Here is a 20,437-nt window from a genome sequence, read left to right as displayed (position 1 = left end):
TAAGCATGGACAGATCATGCAGAAAAGCCTGCTCATAAAAATGTTTGAAATCTCTCTTGAGTACAATACGTGGTTTCGTTTTGGGGAGTTTGGTATTTCTGATCACTGCGATGGCACAGTGGTCACTAAGATCGTTCCCAAAAACACCAGCATCAGTATACTTTTGGGGGGTGTTTGTTATTGTAGGATCTAGGAGAGTTGACCTGGAAGGATATTTAACGTTGGGCCGAGTAGGGCTGTCTATTAATTGACTTAAATTCAGTGAGTCATAGATAGATTTGTTTGTTAAAATCTTAATGTTTTCCTGTCACACATCCAGTTTTCAAGTCTCATATTTGACAGTTTTATGAGCACAGTACGGTGTCAGGAGAAACTGTGGAAGGAGCTAAGATTAGTTGTGTACCATGTTGTGTTCCTTGGGGAGGAAATTTAAATATATGTAGACTGCACAGCGCCACTGAAAAACAAAAGAGAAGGAAATTACTCTGCAAAAGAATCTGCAGAGTCTGAACTCAAAGTGAAGGCAATACACGAGAGGTCTCATTTCCATCAGCAGACGGAGGAATAAGACGGGAGTGTGGAGGGAAGATTAAGTGTGCTGGCAGAGAGTCTGAGCAGAATATTCTGGTCAAAGGATTGTCAGAGAAATGACATGTGATGTTATTTGATGCTGGAGAGAGGGGGAGTGTGTGCCAGCACAGACCTGCTGGGAGGAACAGATCAAAGGGGAAATCACGCTGAATGTGAATGGACCTGTGGCACTTTGAAGTGCAGAAAACTTTGCATGAAACAAAACAATGAACCTCCGAACTGCATGGTGAGAACTCACACTGGAGAACAGTGAGGCATATTGAAATGAGCAGTGAGAGGGCATGGATGTCTTTTCTGACAGAAACCCATGAAAACATTCGTTTCCTCTCAGAAAATCAACTCGGGGACTGATCTCTACACTGGAAAGGTAATGACAAGAACATCAACAAGGTCATGAAGTCTTACTCCAGGGGTCCTTCTAGAAAAAGATAACTTTAATTCCACTGGCCTGTGATCATCTGCATGCTTTAAGACTGATCCACAGAGACAAAAGTGGGAGAGAAAGGTCATTAAGTATTCTGTGAATGACGCTCCAGTCTGAAGACTCAGGACTCAGGCTGAGTTAATTCAGGACTTTGGTTCAATTTATGAAGACTACTCCAACATCCTTTGTGTGAGAGTCAACTGAGCCCACAGAGGGTCAAACTGTGTCTGTGCAAAACAGCTGAGTCATTTCACCAGAAAGCTCAGGAAAAAGACCAGGAGAGAGGGATGAAGACACTGAAAACTGATGAAAACAGCTTTGAAGAATTAAATGTTCTCAGAGGAAATGAGCAGGAATGACCCAGTGTTGATTCTGACATCAAATTCTGATTTAGTCTTTGTCTTTGAATAGCACACCATTTGGTTTTAGTCATATTTTATCCATCTGAAACCTTTTAGTCTCTAGTCGAGTCCAGTTTATTTTGTAAACTGGTTTTAGTGCTCCTCTTGTGTAACTACTACTGCTGCTGAGTGGCTATAGACAAAGAGGTTTGGCAGTTAGGTTATCTGGCATCCCATCATACTATTAATAAATCATATAGCGTTGTAACCAGACACAATTCATAAACTTGGACGGTGGTGTCAGGCAGCGTTGTATTTTCTCTCCAATCTTGCCTAACCCATTTCATCCTCTCCAACTGGATTTTCTTTTTCATCCCACAGCTCGTCTTGATGAAAAAGTTCCTAAGTTTGACACATGATGGTGTCGGATGCTTTTCTTATATTTCTTACCTTTTCAGCTCCACACCTGCTCTTTTTACTGTCCATGTTCTTGTGTTTGTGTCATTGACTGTGTAATAATAAAAGTTTGTACTTGTTCTCATGATCCTCTGACAAGCACTGCTGCACATGCACGGACCTGTTGTCAAGGTAACGGGCAGCTGTGTATGAGAAAAAAAGAGCTGCCGGTGCAGGCGGCCCGGGGACAGCCAAATCATCTTCTGTGACACATTTCAACCCCGTAGCACTCCTGGCCTTTGTCCCTAACTGTCTCATTTTTATTCATTGACTCAAGTGTCAGTTTTATTTCTTCACAGTCTTCGTAATCATTATTTAGTTTTTATACTTGTCTGTGAAAAAGGTTTGTTGACAAATATTTTTTGTCATAGTCATTGTGAAATAAACACTGGGATGACCACGGCACTGGAACACTGTGCCACTGGATTAACGACTTCATTTCTTTACGGCTAAAACTGAAAATACTTAGAGCTGTCAAACTGAGCTTGGCAGAGGACCAGACACATGAGAAAAGACCATTTACATTTAGTAACATACATTTTCTTTCTTCTGTTGATATTTTTCTTCCGCTAAAGCACACACAAAAGTAATCTGGCTAAAAATTGAATGAATTTCCACATAAACTGACATCATTCACACTAAAAAGACATTGTAACGTTTCATGAGAGCTGAGCAGTGACACACTGAAAGGGTTAATGTTCCTATTGCCTGGAAATCTGTCAGAGGAGACTTCAAACTGCTGGACGTATCATCACTTTAAAGCCTGGCAGTGTGAGTGTGTGAGTGTGTATCTGTTGTTGTACATGTCTGTTCACTCAGTGCAAGTCACACGACTTGGAATATCTCTCCTTCCTAATCTCCCCCTCTGAACGTGAGAGCACTTAAGCCCGGATAACGTAGCTGTGATTATGGATGATTACGTATAAGTGGGTCGGACGGACAGAGGCCAGGATGTGTGTGTGTGTGTGTGTGTGTGTGTGTGTGTGTGTGTGTGTGTGTGTGTGTGTGTGTGTGTGTGTATGGCAGAGGTAGCTGCTGGCCTGTGGCAGCACCAAAGTCGGGCAGACCAAACCAAGCCGTGTTTTCAAAGTGCAGTGAAATCAATGATGATTTATTCTGAGCTAGACATGCATCGATCGATCGATCGATTGATCGGCTGGCCCATCTATGGGTGCTGATTTCCTTAATTTTGGGTGATTGGTGATCAGTGATGGGTGATTGGTGATCGGCCCATCCTTACATGTAAAACTGGTCTTATACACCTCTGGGAAGGTCGGACAGCCAGCTATCGTTGTATTTTTTGCTCTGGGACCTAAAACTCAGGACAATTTACTGGTTGTGTGAGTTAAAACACAAAGATTTTCTTGTTTCACAGGTATTGTTCGATGATTATCCATAAAATAAGATTGGGACATTGAAGGTATATGCCATCCATCCATGTCAGTTATATATATTAGTTATATATCTGAGGACTAAAGGAGGACGTGTGACTGTGCATAAGGAGTCACATTATCACTCATATTGTTTATAACTGTAACAGCTTGATTAGGGTCCAATGCATACCTTGATGCAGTAATAATTCAGTTCATGTGTGAAAATCTGACCAGGCCTCCCACAGGTCTGTACAGCATTTTAATCCCTTCTCCAACATCCGGCACACTGAGACCGTGTCCCTCATTTGATCCTCTCTGGCTCTCCAAAGTGCACCAGTCTCTTTTCTGGAAACATGACTTTCATCCATTAGCTGAAAGGAGGCCATCACCATCAGCTCTGTATAATGTCAGTTTGGATCAACATACACATGGGCTCACAGGTTCATCCACCTGTCACCTGCCTCCTAACCTCCATCCACTGACAAGAAAAACAAAGGACAAAGCCTAAGATCCATCCAGCAATTCACCCATCCATTCATCCATCCAGCCACCCATCCATACATCCACCCATCCATACATCCACCCATCCATACATCTAACCATCCATACATCCACCCATCCATACATCCACCCATCCATGCATCCACCCATCCATACATCTAACCATCCATACATCCAACCATCCATACATCCACTCATCCATACATCCAACCATCCATACATCTAACCATCCATACATCCACCCATCCATACATCTAACCATCCATACATCCAACCATCCATACATCCACCCATCCATACATCTAACCATCCATTCATCCACCCATCCATTCATCCATCTATCCATCCACCCATCCATTCATCCATCTATCCATCCACCCATCCATTCATCCATCTATACATCCACCCATCCATTCATCCATCCACCCATCCACCCATCCATCCATCCACCCACCCATCCATCCATCCATGCATTCATCCATTCAGCCATCCATCTGTTCATCAATCCCTTCATCCATCTTTTATCTAACTATCTATCCATCCATCCATCCATCAGTTTGATCCATCCTTTTTATCTTTCTCCATGTTGCCCCTCAGGGTCCTGGGTCACAGGTGATCTCGAGCCTCTCTGAGGGGTCTGCGGGCAGGTTGGAGAGACCATTCAACCTGTTGAGCATGTTTTTGGGTTTATGTGACCATGTACCTTCACTGCATGCAGGGGGACAACGTGCCCAATATGGTATAATATTGCTGTGAGCCCAGACCACCGTCCCTCCCATCTGTTAAACCTCTACATAGCTCTTTCCCCTGGGTACATTTGGGCTTCTGTTTTCCGTAATCCAACCAGACCAGGGAGTTTGACAGGGAACACAGTTATCGAGTGCTACAGTTTGAAAAAGTGGTTTAAAAAAGAGACTTTGGTAAATCAAGGAAGAAATCTGTGAAAATGGGTACAACCGCAGGATCTTAGGGTTCGTTCTAGTCAAACCATATCTATATAATGTTTTTTTCCTTAAAGAAATGAGTGCTAGGAGTAGTTGTTAGGTTAACAAGGTTGAGTTGCTGCCATGTGATTGGCTGATTAGATGATTGTATTAACAAACAGGTGAACAGCTGTAGCTAACAAAGTGGCCAGCCAACCATTGAGTGATCATTTGCATAAATAAAATAATAAACTGACTCTATTAAAGAAAAGTGGTTTATTTGCCATTCTGATACGTTTATAAGCTTCACTTCGGTTTTATGAATGCAGAGCACAAAGAAAAGGATTGTAACGCTTCATGCTCTTTTTTCATTTCCTGATAAAAGCTTAAAGTGATCCTCTGGGATGGAACAAGTTGGGTCCTATCACAAGGTTTAGGGCAGAAATTACCCCTACAGCAGTGTTTTTGTGCAGCAGAAGCCCAGAGGGCACACACCAAACACCCCCTCCCTGCTCGTCAGACGGTTTCCTCTGCACTCAGGGGCCATATTTTACTTGACCAAAAACACAAATAAACGGACTCCCACCAAAAAAATCTGATATGGGTCTGCATTCACGCTTTATTTGGAGAATTTTCAGCGCGTTACTTTCACACAAAAACACCGTTAAATAAGGCTCTAGTTCTCATCGTGTCGTAAAACAGTGCTACCTCCGCTGCAGAGCCACAGCTGGCTACGAGGCGCTCGCCGCTTAGTGTATGCTTAGACATAAACAAACGCAGGTAGTCTGCCAGGACCAAGAGACACGATGAGAACTAGAGCGTTAATTAACGGTGTTTTTGTGTGAAAGTAACGCGCTGAAAATTCTCCAAATAAAGCGTGAATGCAGACCCATATCAGATTTTTTTGGTGGGAGTCCGTTTATTTGTGTTTTTGGTCAAGTAAAATATGGCCCAGTCTGAGTGCAGAGGAAACCGTCTGACAAGCAGGGAGGGGGTGTTTGGTGCGAGCGCTCTGGGCTTCTGCTGCACAAAAACACTGCTGTAGGGGTAATTTCTGCCCTAAACCTTGTGATAGGACCCAACTTGTTCCATCCGGGAGTATCACTTTAAGACACAAAGAGACTGTATGTCAGTCAAACAGAGCCTGTCTGCAGATGGCGCTCTGTTCCTCCTCTCATGGCTGCTGTAGTTTAATCCTCTGTGGTTGTCAAACACTGGGCTGACAGGAGAATCAGCGTTAGACATGCATTGTTTGAACAGGTGGTCACTTTCTCCTCGAGTGTTGCGTTTCTCTATCGTCAAACAAAGACAGCTACATGAGCAGTCTCCAACACGGAGAGAAATGTCAAATGTACAGACTTCATGGCTTCACTCATTCTCTGAGTACAAGGCCACATATGATTAGTTTTCTCTGGGAAAATAGAAAGCATTTGTTTTCTGCCTGCGTGCTGCAGAGCAAACATAAGACTGCAGATATTTGTTTTTGGTAACTGATTGCTCTGCCCCGTGGTCGCTGCAGGGATTATTGAAATCTCAGAAACAGTCAGCGGGAAGGAGGAAAACAGAGTGAGGAAAGATAGAGATGGCTTTGACTGTATTAAAAGTGTATTTGGGAGCAGTTTGAAAACACACATGAGTGGAGCACAGTGTGGATGAACTGTTGGTGCACTGGACTAACCTCTTCGCAGTGACAGCGAGCTTCCTCTGGCACACAACAGACACAGTGTTAGGAGCTGCTCCTCTGCCAGGCTCCACAACAATGTCCCACAGCGTGGAGTCACTGGGTCGCGCTGCACTGAATGACAGGCCTGTTTTTACTGTGGCCCTGCAGGAAACACATGAAGAAAGAGTCAAAAAACACAGTCCTGTCAGAGCAGAGCTGGAGTGTTACTCACAGATTCATGTTTGCAGATCTTCATCACACAAACGCTCGTCTGGCTTCAGACGTTGAAGGCACAGAGACAGCTTGGGCTTTTGTTCCTGCATGAGTTATAAAATCTAATCATTACAAACTTTGAACAGATTTCTGGTAGCTCAAACTTGGCAATGTGAGATCTGAGGATCATTACTCACATCTCTGCTGTGCATTAAAATCATTCACAACGTCATGGTCAGGGAGCTTATTCTGCTCATGATAAACAGGCCTGTTTGTGGTAAACTGAGAAGTCGTCTGTCAGCACACCCATAGGGCCTAAAGGAACACTTTTCCTACTTTAGAGGAAAGCTTCAACCTTCATTTGATATAGTATAAAACCCCGACCATTGAGCAGCAGACATCCTACATCAGAAAAGAACAAGACAGCGTTTCACTTTCAAACCTGGAGAAACTTTTCCCTTCACTTCCCAAAGTTTTACAGAGCTGATGCAACACCACGGCAAACCTGTCGCTGTCTCAAGGTTTCAAAAACAGGTCGCTGGTAGTAAATATAGAATGAGCACCAGTTTTTTTTAATGACATGAAAAAATTTTAGATTCAACAGATACTTGGTTGAATTAAGAAAAAAATTAAGAATGATAAAAATGGCTTTCAATGAATATGTTCATGACATTCTGACTTTTTGGAGCGGTCATGGTAGATGACTCTTTCCCCATTGCTCTGGTTGAGCTTGAGGTTTCTTCCTGTTAAAGGAGCCTGAGAGACAGTGCTAACTGAGTGCATTAGCTTGCAGGAGCATGTCTATGCTAATGACACCCGGGCTTGTTATGTATGCGCCAGTCATTCATTCTGTGCCAAAAGTGTGGAGTCACTGACAGATTGATGTGTCACAGGCTGCTGGCAGACTGTGAATTAGCAGGGGCATTTTTTCCCATCAGCCCGTGGGAGAACAGGGAATCAGTTAATCAGATGTCTGATTCAGACACAAACACAAACACACACACACACACACACACACACACACACACACACACACACACACACACACACACACACACACACACACACACACACACACACACACACACACATTGCTCTGCCAGGACAGAGAAGGCTTATTATTAATAATGTGAATAAACCAGACCGTCCCCAAGGTCCTTCAATTCCAGTCCCTCACAGATGTCCCTTCACTCAATGTTTGTATCAAACAACGTTAAAGAGGATCAAAAATCTGTGTTCTGATCCAAACAGTGATACAGTAGGCAGGAAAAGCTCCAGAGTCAGAGTAAAAACCCTGACAGCCTCTCGTCTCTGGAGTGGAATGCTATTTCAGAGCAGCTCCAATGTCCTCATGGCAGAAACTAAAGAAGGTGCCAGAGGAATTCTACTGGGGACCCAGTCCAAGCCAGGCCCAGCAACTCATCCAGCCACGGTGGTTTTGTGAGATGGTTACCCGGGGTGTGCCATATCATACCGTCTACGATAATACCGGTATAACCTTTTTTGATGATATTAACTTGTCATTTCCCAATATTTACGGTGCAGAGGCACAATGACGCATGACGCTCCCTGCTGTGTACAAAACAACAAAGGCTGAGAGCGAAAGTAGCACAGCAGGATCAACTTCGTCCTCACATGAGGATTTAGTGCCTAAAGAAGAGCTACCTCAGTGATGTAGAGGTGTTTTAGCTGAACAAAGTTCAGACATCTTTGAAAGCAAACAAACTGACTCCACCTCTGTGGAAACAACCTGCAGTTTCTCTTCCCCTCTGCAAAGCTGCACGCTACAGCTCAGGAACATTAACACAGACACAACGGGCCCAGCACCTGCTCATGCTACTGCCAGAGCACAAACACAAGCATTAAGAATCAGAACCAAATTTATCAAACTTGAATTCATCAATAGCCACGGTTAAATGAGGAGTTTTCCGTCTTTCCAAATGGAATCTATCCGAATGACTTTTCCGAAAACAATAGTATAGATGGAAAGGAATATTCCAATCCCTGGTCTACATGTACCACTGTAATCAAACAGAATAGTCAATGGGCATGAGCAGAAAAACGTAAACATCACAAGATTTATCAAAGCTGGAGGACGACAGTTTGTTTATCATGGTGTTGCATTACTCTGTATTGTGAATTTGTCGTCCGCCCAGTCTTGATATTATGCTCATTTCTTTCAAAGTTTAGATCAAAAACAAACTTTCTGCAGCAGTCCAGTGCTGACGGCTCGCGGCCATTTTTAAAGTTGAGGAACATCTCTAGTTGCGTCATATCTGAGCATGCGCTGAAGGACGTACCCTGACAACTTTCCATTAGAGTGGATACATGATACCTCAATCGGTTTGGGGAAAGGAATATTCCACCCCTGTGAAACCGATTAAATGTCCATTCGGGTTGGCTCTTTTCTTTCGGAATGAGGAGTATACACAGGTTAAATTCTTTCTGTTTGAGCAAATAAACCAAATGCAAGCGGAATATTTGGGTCCATGTAAATGTGGCTAATGAGTGCGAGGTCAGAGTGGTTTGTGATAATGTTTGAGTGGATTCAGGACACACAGAAATACACGACTGGTATCCAGAGCAGCCTAGTGAGCTGACGGCTTGATAAATGTCTGATGAAGACTTGCTCAAACAAACTCAATTTCTGGATCAAAATCTTGTGGCCAAAGGCAAAAACCCCACTATGCATTTTTATTGATAATCTTAATGAGTGTTAGAAGCATTATGCAAACAAACATCGATACAGTTACGCAGATCAAGCAGGAAGATTGAGATAACATCAAAAATCAGAGCACTGGGGAAATGTTTTCTAACGTCTTCTCTTCTCTGATTTTGAGATGAGGAGATAGTGAGTTGTTTTGATCTGATCACAGAGGGTAGCAAGCTAATAGTTCATGTGGTAATCAAAGTCGAATTCAACTTCTGAGCCAGAGTTTTTACTCAGAAAGCAACCCCCATAACTCTGCATCTGGCTGCTTGTCCAGCTGAGCCACTGTAGGGCCTGATGAACACCCGTCTCTGGGGAACAGGAACCACTTCCAGAGGCTCCTATTGAGAGTGAAGGAGCAGTAACTCAATGCCAGGATGTTCCTGGATCACTGAGTTTTTCATCCACAGGTAGACACCAGCCTCCCTGTGGAGAAAGCTCATTTCGGCCACTTCTGCCCTGGCTCTTTGTCTTTGTCAGTCTCTGCTGACAGCTCGTGACCGTCGGTGGGGCCAAAGTGGATATCGACCTGTAAACTGAACTACCCTCTGCTGCTGCTGCTTCACCAAAGTCAGTCAATCTCCTTGCTTTTGAAAATGGGAAAGCTGGGGAGCTGCCAACTGTGCTGTCTGTTGATTTGATTTGTCATCCATGCAGAAGAAGAGCACGCTTATTTTCCATACATGTGTTTCTGTCTGCTTTAGGGTTTTGGATTTAATCAACACTTTACTGTGATTTTGCAGCGTTCCTTTTTGGTGTAGAAATGTTCCTGCTCATTTTTCTGTGAAATTTAATCTTAATTTTCCCCTTCATCATAGGAACACACAAACACAGATTATTTGAAGCGTGAATGTTGTTTTTCCACTGGGAGTTTAACAGGTGGGAGCCAGGCCCTGTAAAGCTCTCATACCAACACACAGATGTACACACTTAATCCTGGCAGTCAGCCCAGATCATCTCTACCCTGAAGGGTTAACCTCTTCATTCATTTTCAATCACTGCCACAGATTATCTGGGCTAACCCTGCTGGAGTGGACTCAATCTTGAGCCGAAGAGTGGAACAGGGATTTCTCCCAGGAGGAATCAATCATTTGCCAAGCTCCTCAGAGCTGGCCTTCACTTGGACTCATTCCTCACTCCTTGACCAATCTCTTTCTGTAGGTCAGAGTTTCTCAGACAGGGATCACAAGCCTGGCTGTGGAGACTGGCTGTGGTGGTTCAGTGGGTGAGGCAGGGTTTGGGGGATTTAAGGTGCAGCGTTTCTAAATCCTCCTAAAACAAAACAAGAGGGGAGGTTGAAGGGTCAGCGTCTCGCTACCAGAGCATAATCACAGACTTTAAACAATGCCAGCAGAGCTGGGTCACTGGGTCTGTGGGTTTGCAGGCGTGCTGGTGTCTGTGGATCCTGAGTCTGGTGCTTAAAAGGACACTGACACACAGCCACAGGTTTAACCACTGCGTGTGCTCTACGGATTACACATGACTTCCTCTCCATTTGCCTGCATAGATTACTGCATGCTTCGTATGTTGTTTGCAGCATGATATCACTAAATCACAGGATTACTGAGAAAGTTGTCTTGCATTTCAAACAAAATCATTAAGCTGTGCAAAGACTGAAAATCCAATACCTACAGCAAGGGCTCTGCACATTAATGTCCGAAAGTATCTGAAGACAACAGTTTGACTCCAGTCAGCGACATGCATAAAAAGGCAGCGAGTACAAACTGTGAAACAGATTGAACTGTGTGTTTGGATGTGGTAGGGCAGCTTTTATATTGAGTTCACTTTCACCCAGCAGAGTCAGGAAGATTTGAGTTATTTGTTTTCCTGCTCCATTAAATAGATGCATTATTTATGAAGTCAAATACCCAGAGAACCTTGTTGAAATGTTAGTGGGATGTTGAGATATGAAAAACTGGTGAATCATTTGCCAATTATTTCCCTGTTTATGGAAGAGTGCTCTCCATAACTCCCCCACATCCTCCAAAGTTGAAGCAGACAGGATATAACCTGTCAGAAATTTATGAGGCCAGTGAAACTAGCAGACAACACCACTCATGTTGGCGCTCGAGCATTTCCTAAATGGCCTTCATGGTAAGCCCCATCAGTATTCAAGAGCCTTAAGCAACCATTTAAATGCATGGAGCTTATCCTTCATCGAGACGCTCAAATATACTGTACATCACTGTGTTCCAGTATCTCTATCTCTGATACCCTCTTTTCTGCTCCACTTCTTTCAGTGACAATCAGGTTTAAGTGACTCCTCCTAAATTCCCGTCATCTGTAAGCTCAGCTCAGTAATTACATCTTAAATTTCATTCTGCTCTTCATTTCATTTCCTCTGGGGGACAATTTTGATCTGTGGTTTTCCTGATTCAGTGACATACAAAACCACCAGCCCAGAGTATACAGGCCATAAACTAACCAATCAGCTTTGTGGATCAGATTAAAGAAACGCCACTATGCATTAAAAACAGACAAGCTCTATGTGTGTCAGGCACACCTCAACAGTCTGAGCGTTGTTTTCCTGGGACCTGCAGGAGCTCTCACTTTGGAGCGGAGCTGTGACGCCTATGACGCAAGTCTGTTCACCAGCTTTAAACACCAATGATAGAAGAGATGTCGGTGCTGCTACTCGTCCTTTTTTAATTCATTTTCTGATGTCTGGGTTTGAAGAACTGATCCAGACCTTACCCGGTCACTCCTCTTTGGGATTATTTCCTGGATTAAATGAGTTGACCCCAGGCTGACTTCTTAAAAATAGATAAATATAAAAAGGAGACTTTTTTGAACAGCTCTTTGAAAGGAACTGTTGCACAGGAACCAGCTCCTTCAGAGAGCTGTAAATCTCTTTCTTCTACTGTGAAGAGCTAAACCTGAAAGAAGAAAGAAAAAAGAAAAAGTTTTATTCTTATTTCACCAAAAGACAAAAAGGGTCTCTATTCTTGTGTGTCTCACCAAGAATTTCTCCGCAATATTCTACTTCATGGACAAAAACTCAAATGCTACGTGTTATTGGCTAATTGGTGATATAACCTTGGGTGGATTCCAACTTGTCTCAAGTTTGGTGTGAAAGCACTGCAGTCAATTGATACTTGAAACTTTAATCACAACAAACGGGCAAGAAACTCCGTAAAAGCTTCCATCTATGAGTAGCTCCATGGAGCTTTATCTGCTGAGTAAAATGCAAAAGATAAAAGTTCAAAGTCACAAACACATTTCTTAAAAAGATGTGAAAGTCGTGGATAAATTGGAGGAGGTGAAAAGCAGTGGCAGCTGCTGGTCCAGGGATTTTACCAGTGTCCTCTCAACACTTATCGTTTTTTAAGAAAGGTAAACTTGCTGGGGATCGATAAAGCCTGCCTCATAGACCCCCAGAGAAGCTGAGCGTCCGATGGGCGGGACAAAGCCCAGCGTTTATCCAATGACCGTCCAGTTTCCACAGTGGAACAAGCCACTCTATGCTTCCCCTCTGAAGTCAGAAGACGCTCAGTGTCCGACTGAGACGCGGCTGGGATGAATGAGAAGGAGGTGGAGCCAGTTACCTGTGATAGGAGCTGATCTGAACTAAAGATGAAGGAATTCTAGCAAATATTTTGTCAATAAAATGTTCATACAGCAGAACATATCACCACTTTTGGGGGACATTTTAGGGGAAGCTGAGCTTCCCTTGCACAGTCTTGGAGTAATCGCCACTGGCGAAGAGCCTGTCTGAACTGAGTTGTGCTGTGAACATTAATATGTGTCCACTGCAGGTGGGGTCTGATGATTGGCTAAAAACATCTCTGTGGTAATGGTAAACCATCTGATCTGTACCCATTTCCAGACAACAGCTGTTGGAGCTTTCCCACACGAAAAACTCTCACTGAATTTTTGAAGGGAGGAGGTTGAAGATCTCTCACCTGAGGCTGAAATTTTCCAAGGTAGATGTGCTTGCCAGGAAGACATAGAAAGTAGCAACATCTGTGGTCTTCAGGGGCTTGGAAGAGGTCTGGATGACAACAGCACCTCCAAGCCTCAGTCGGAGAAAGGTGGGATTCCCTGGTGGCGTTCTGAGCAGACTCACGCTTCCTATCCGCCTCAGAGGTGTCCCTGATTTCCCAGAATCTCTTCCTCTTCCCACCCCAACACGCCGCAGACTATCCTGTGGGGTACACTGACCCGTCTGATCTCTCTGACTCTGGAAGTACACCTCTACAAGGTTCCCCTGAAGCCCTTTAACTCCTTTACTTTTTCCTGCCTCCCTGCTGGAGCTGCTCGACCGGCTTCCTGAGTTGAACCAGGCTGGTTCTGGCTTAAGCTGGGCCACACAGAATCCACCAGGAAGCACCAAGCATGCCCCACGGACTTCTCTTGTGTCCCAGAAGGCATAAGCTGTGACACAGTAAGCACCTTCCTTTGCTTTGGATCCACCAGTCTTGCCCTCCAGATCGTCTCTAGACCCCATTCTTTCTTGACCAGCAGAAACGTTTCCAGCTATGGGCATGTGAAAGAGAATCTTGACAACAGGGGAAGAAGAGCGAACCTGGTGGACCAGTATAACTGGCAAGATCCGGCGCCCACTGAGGAGCAGGTCAGTGGAAATGGGAGCATCCACAGTTAGGGGTCCAAAGGAGGCATTGACAGTCGGCTGTAGGGGTCCAGGCCCTGGACTAGTGATGAGAAAAGTCTGAGTCTGGGGCTTCAGGCTTGAGTTCCCTGATGGTTCTGGACTGTTCTGCCTCAAAAACACAAGGTCTAGGTTGAGGACCTGAAACTTGACGGTGGGATAGACTAGGGACGGGATGGAAGATGGTCCACTGTCTTCAGTGATCTTCTGGCTTAGACCAACTGGAAGAGAAAATTTACACAGAGGTTATTCATGAACACAATCTTTGCTTTAAACCAGAAATAAAACTTTTTAAGACACACAGCGGTCACCTGCAAGTAGAAGGATGCACTGGTCTTCAACGTCTTAAACTATGATACCACCATCTGTACCTGGGCTTTGGCATCAGCCAATACATCCAGGCTTTTCTTACTTTGTAAACTAAACTTTGTCACTGCAAACCTCAGCAGTGGGTCAGTGAGGAATTAACCTTGAACATCCTTCAAGGTGCCGTCAGGATCCTTGGAGGTTCCTCCTGAATGCTGAACCCCTGTAGCTATCTTCATGCTATTTCAGCTCTGCCTTCCAAAATGCATGCAGCTAGTACTGATGTTAATGACAGCACACACACACACACACACACACACACACACACACACACACACACACACACACACACACACACACACACACACACACACACACACACACACACACACACACACACACACACACACACACTAGACTTAGATAGACTTGTCCTGTGGATCAGCCTTTTGTCATCCAATCTATCTTTCTGAGTCTGAATCGGACAAAAACACCAGGATCAGACCAGTGCACCTCTATCAGCAGGTTGTTCTTTTGAGAGGGTTTGGTAAGAGTGGCAGTGAACAGGAGAGAAAAACCGTTACAACACTCTGAGAGGACTCACCCGTGAGGACTGATTTATTATCAAGGTCAATCACAGGTGAGGGAGCAGTATAATTTAAATAAAGTCCATTTCTCTCTGACCCTGAGAAAACACACTTCCTAAACTTGGGTCAGGGCCTGTCAGTGTTTAGAGCTGAGGTCTAAAACCCCAAATAATTGCAGTAATACTCAGCAGAGATCATGTCCAGAGGTGTGTCATGTGACCATCATTTTGGTGAGTTTGATGAGGTGGGTCAGTTCCATCTTTCAACACGGTTGTAAATTCTGCAGTCGAACCCAGACTTAGACTCAGTTTTAACTCTCATGTTGTACTCCCAGTGTAACAGTTTCTACTGTCACTTGTCTTGGCAACAAAAGGAATGGCAAATGTCTGAGAGGGAAAAAAAGCCTCTCTTGTATCTTCAGAGATGAATGTTTGTCCCAGCAGGATGCTGTTTGTGGCAGTTCCCACTCCCTCCTGCCAAAGACACTTGGTAATTTTCCAGCCTGTGTGCTGAAGTGCTCCAGAATTGATGTGTGAAATGTGACTCTGCCTACCTTGTGGAAATGACTTCTCTGAAGGCAAACGCACGCAAAGCAGAATCTCCTTATTCCCCCAAAGGTCTTAGGAGTGATACATCATTCTTCCCTGATTTTCAAACCACATCTTGTGAATACATCTATATGTAAATCAAATCTCTTTCTCAAAGCGGGGGAAATCTGTGAAAAATACAGATGTCAGAGTTGATATTAAAAATGTAGTATTCAGATTGTATTTCAGTATTTCAGTGATGAAACTGATGCCTCAGGGAGTTTCACATTGTCCTGAATAGATGCTGCTGCTGGTATGCCTCATTTTAGCCTGATTTAAGGAAAATCTGCAGTTTGTGATAAGAGCAACCGGATTGTTGGGATGCTTTGAGTCATGATACATAAACTACTGAAGGTTTCATTTTGCTGATGTAGCTCTGTCTATCTTCAGGCTGTTTTATCATGGGCTATAGAGACTCTGTTTTGAAGATAATTAACTTTTTAGGATCCACGCCCAACCTATCTCCCTCATCGGTCCTCTTTGTTCACCAATAGATCTCAGGATAGTTCTCTGACTGCACAAAGAGGGTAAATGCCTGGCTTGATATCCAGGATACATTTTCAGACAGTGCATGTTCATGAAAGGTGGCCTGGGTAAATACAGATTTTTGCTTTCATTGTGTCAGAATGTCTTAGGCAATAAAATTAAATTAAATTAAATTTAAAAAAAGCTCCAGCTGTAGACCAGCTGTAAAAATAGACAGTCTTAGGACTACAGGAACAGGACTTGGTCTACATGACTGTATTCCTGATCGATATTCACTGATTCTTCAGCAAAGGGTAAAATTAGACAGGACTGAGGGTCTGGACTCGGGGTCTGGGCTTTCAGCAGGGGAAGGGCTGGTTTCTGAGTGTAGTACCTCTGTATGTGAGAACTATTCACACACTGCTGCCACGCCATGCCAACTTCTCTCAGTGGAAATCAAATACCAATCAATTTATCTCCATGAACACGATTTCCTTCATCAGGTGCCGTCAACAATTTGTCCCATTCAAAGTTTTTAATGAGTGCACATCTTTGGTGCAGAAGCACTGCAGAGTTTAATGGTTTGTCAACTGACGTGAGGGAGTTGTGTGCGCATGCGTGCACATCCTTATGATGACATAGACTGGTAATCCCTCTATATGATCTGTCCCACTTCCCTTCAACAGCCACAGATTGATGAGCTGTTTTCTTCTCCTCTTAAAGTTAAAACACAATTAAACTTTAAAAACCACAAACATGTCATGAGGATAGGTGGGAATACTATTATTCCAACTTTAAAGGCAGCAGTGTATCATACAGTCTACGACTGCTCAGCATCACCACATGAAGCCAGTGGTTCCAGAGGCTGGGGACGGCTGGACTGTGTGACATAGAAGATGAGCTGCCCTGATGAAGCCCAAACTGTTTGCACTCCAGGATTCTGTAATCCATCATTTAAAACGTGTCTTCAGTTTGTCGCCGATTATTTTATGCAAAGCATGAACAGAGAATTGAAATGATCTGAACAGCTGGACTTCAGTCTCATCTGAAGCCATATGAGTGAAACAGCAGACCTCACTCACTCAGACCTCCCAGGACTAAACCAAGGTCAGACAGATCAGTCCCAACAAAACGGTCTAATCCTTATCATCATGATAGTTATTGGTAAAAGCAGAGCTGACTTTAAATCTTTTCATGAGGGTGGAGGCAGAGGCAGAAGAACCTGTCAGATTTAGGTGAGGATCCAGATTTGAGAAGTTGTGCTTAATTCTCTCTTTAGATATTTAAAGATGTTTGAGTAAAAATCTTACAACCAGGGGACATGATTCCAACTTCTATCTAAATCTTTAAAAACAAGCTGAACAGGACAGTGTCTGAATAATAACGAAAGAATCATACTCCAATCGATGGTTTATCCTCTGTTAGTTTCATGCTCCAACAAGCAGAAGTTAAAGAGCACAGGGTAAGAGCGTGATGGATAAATACTTCTAATTTTAAGCTCAAAGTTTTAGTTTCAGTTTACTGTGTTTTTAGAGTTAATCTTTAGGTCCTCAAGTGCAAAGGTTGCAAAACGATCTAATTAAAAATAACGCTGGACTGGAGCCACTGCTCTGAGGGTGAAAACTGGTGCGCTGATGACGCACCCTGCTGTACATCAGTGAACACATTATTTATTGATCAGATTCTATTTGGTTAGTGGCTGCACTTTCAACAGTATCTTTTCCCCGGTCATTAATAGCAAAATGAACTCTGTGAATAATTTAAAAAGCTAAAAAGAAATTAGCTGAACCTCAGACAGCCATGCTAACACATCTGTGTCTGCAGCCAGAGATAAGGCTTCATTCATTAGCACATTCATGGATGGGAGAGGAGATAGAGAGGAACTCTATTACTTATACACGCATTAAGAGCACAGCTGCACAGCTGCACAGCTGACTCCTGCAGACAGCATCCCCACATATATAAACCATGAACATGCACACAAAGTTATCATGTGCAGACTTAGTGCCCTGCAATCTCAGAAAGTAGTCTTTGGCATGATATCAGTGTCACAGAGCGCACAGACAGCTCACTGTGACTTCAGCGCTCCCAGTGCAGGTTATCTTTAAACAAGCAGAGAAACAGCTGTGCAGCCTGAGCTGCGGGCCTCTTTAATCCCACAGATGAGGCTTACGGATGCACACAGGAGAGCATGCTGTCACTTTCATTTCAGCTGAGGGACAATAAAATGGGCAGAGAGTAGAAACTAGAAAACCCTAAAAATATGACAAGGCAGACCTAGATTTCTGCACAGACTGTTTCCTGGACACATAAAAGGAAGTGGTTGGTTAAAATCTTTAATGCACATTTACAAAATGTCTGCGTGTTCATGGCTCACTTCTTAAATATCCTCATCTCAGGCACAAGGACAACATAAAACCACCTAAAATATGCAAACCCAACCCCAAGTTCCTACACAGCCTGTCTCCTGGACATATGAAAAGGCCTTTTTATGTCCGTATGTGAACATTTTCCTAAGTTTGTCTGTGTTTATAGTTCACTTTCACATCTGATGGGCTGGAAACTGCACAGCCTATATTCCTTTAATGGGCCTGCTGCTTCAAGTTTCTGCAGCTTAAGACTCCAAGAAGCAGCTGCAGACTCGCATATGTGCAGACAGAATGGAGGCAGAGTCATCATTTAAATGCAGCATCGTATGTTTGAGTTTGGATCTCCACAACATCAACAAGAGCACATTAAAGCGGCACATGCATCGTGTTAACACAGCTGAAGCCCTCCAGCCACTTCCAGCCCACTTCCTTTATCCACTGAGCCCGCTCCAACACGCATCAAACAATGAATACATGCAGCAGTCAAAGGCTTCGATGCTCATTGAAAGCACAAATCTCACCTTTAACAGCTGTCAGGACAGCCGCTGCGACCACTGGGAGCAATGAAGGGTGATGTAGGCGCAGCATCGTTTCAGTGGAGTGGTCACTTCTGGCGCTCCAGACGCGTCTGCAGCCGGATGAGAGGAGGACAGAAAGCGCTGGAGAGCAATCAATCCATCCTCTGGCGTCCCACACGGTCACTTCTTCTGACTCTGCCTGTTCAAGCTGAACTCTGGGCTTCCTCTAATGTCCGTTTTGGTGCATGTGGGACAGTTCTTCATGTGCTGTCCGTCAAAGCGGTGGGAGGGATGTTTTCCTCCGGTGGCACGGCTCAAGCCTGAGCACAAACTCGCCTGTTCCCATGATAGGAATCAGTGCCGTCTGTCAGATTAGAGGGAGCCACGTGGTCGGTCGCCGGTACAGAGAAGAGCTGCGAGGAAATTAAATGCGCAGGAGGTCAGGAGGGATCAGCTCTGCTTCACCAGACAGTTCCAGGGTGAATTAACAAATTGAGGGTATGTTTCTGGGCTAAGGGCGAGTCAGTGTGCGGAGGCAGATGATGATGATGTATAAAATAATTCTTCAGAGGGAGGAAAACATGGCTTCCTCCTGTGTTCTTTGCTCAATGTGTGAAGTTTGTCCCTTCATGTAGTTAGCAGGAGTCCCTCCAAAGCTCACAGATGCTCGTTGTGAATGGAGACGGCCTCTGTTTTGAAACAGCATTACTTCAGCCTGTTTTTTGTTTGTTGTTGGTTTTGTTTTTTGTTTTTTAGTCTGTTTTGTTTTCTTTTGTTTGTTTGTTTGTTTTTTGTTTGTTTGTTTCTTTTCTTTTCTTTTTTTTTTTTTTAGGGGGGGGGGGGGCTCCAGCTGTCAGCTGCTCACTCTTGGTACAGCGTCACATGGAAAGATGGAGTGTGATGGAGCTCTCCTTCCAAAGCCATGCAGTAGTAGCATTCTTTAAATTTGGGACAGAGTGGGGCGAACGCTCAGGCAAACTTTGCTGTGGTCTTGTTGGATTCCTTCTCAAAGAAAAAGCAATTCAGTGTATTGAGGTTAAGTGCTTTGAGTGAAATAAAGGAAGTAGGGCTGTAATTTTCTCCCATTTCACAAGAGGCCTCCAGGCTACGTTTAACTTCTTAATACAGGGTAATTATATTTTCCTTTTTTTTCATGTGTATCACTTCATCTGCTTTGACCCAAAATCCCATACACTTGTTTTAATGAGGTACACAAAGAGCTGAAATCGTTCTGGCTCTTGATGCAATGTGGGGCCAACAGTCTCAGCAGTGTGGAGCATCAAAGCGAGCGTTGGGTGTAGGTGGCTGTCCATCAATGAGTCTGGCTTTGCTTGAAGTCCCTGCCTGTGCAGAGGAAGGGTTTGCTAAGTGATTGCTCACGGTGAATAAATGTTAACAGGAACCTGCTGGACCTCCTTCTCTGCATGAAATAACATTTGATGTAATGTGCAGGGGCAGGTTTGGACTGGTATGGTGGTTAAACTGGGGCCCAGACTCATGAAGGACAGCGTGTATATGAACAGTTGTTAGGCCGAACAATGAAAATCTGACTCAGCCCTGACCTTGTGTTTGAAGAACGGATGAAGCAGCAGAGCTTACACAGGCAAACAGCAACATCTGCTCTACAGTCAGTCGTATCAGCTTATCCCTGAATCATGTCTCATTCTGAAAAACCCATAACTCTACATCAGGCATGACCAGAGACCAACCGTGGTCAGAGGTCTACAGCCCCCAGCTCTCTTCTTAAAATGAATTATGTGGCTGAATGGATCATGTTGAATGATACGTACATTTACATTTT

At 43.9% G+C, this 20,437-nt stretch overlaps 1 protein-coding gene across 1 annotated transcript in view; it reads right to left on the bottom strand.

Moving 5' to 3' along the window:
* LOC141805837 (transmembrane protein 132D) overlaps positions 1 to 18,975 on the bottom strand; it is a 49,718-nt gene extending 30,743 nt beyond the window's left edge. The window contains exons 1-3 of the mRNA XM_074691037.1: positions 18,640 to 18,975; positions 13,098 to 14,025; positions 6,288 to 6,434 (exon numbers count right to left, since the gene is read on the bottom strand). Of these exons, the coding sequence (XP_074547138.1) occupies positions 6,288 to 6,434; positions 13,098 to 14,025; positions 18,640 to 18,706 (1,142 nt within the window). The 5' untranslated portion in view covers positions 18,707 to 18,975. The remainder of the gene's footprint in view (positions 1 to 6,287; positions 6,435 to 13,097; positions 14,026 to 18,639) is intronic.
* Between the last annotated feature and the right edge of the window lie 1,462 nt (positions 18,976 to 20,437).

Source organism: Halichoeres trimaculatus, unplaced genomic scaffold (assembly GCF_033239565.1).
Source record: "Halichoeres trimaculatus isolate MK-OKI-2021-1 unplaced genomic scaffold, fHalTri1.1 fHalTri1_scaffold_16, whole genome shotgun sequence".
NCBI lineage: Eukaryota > Metazoa > Chordata > Actinopteri > Labriformes > Labridae > Halichoeres > Halichoeres trimaculatus.
Note: the sequence above shows the minus strand (reverse complement) of the source record. Positions and strands in the feature narration are given on the sequence as shown.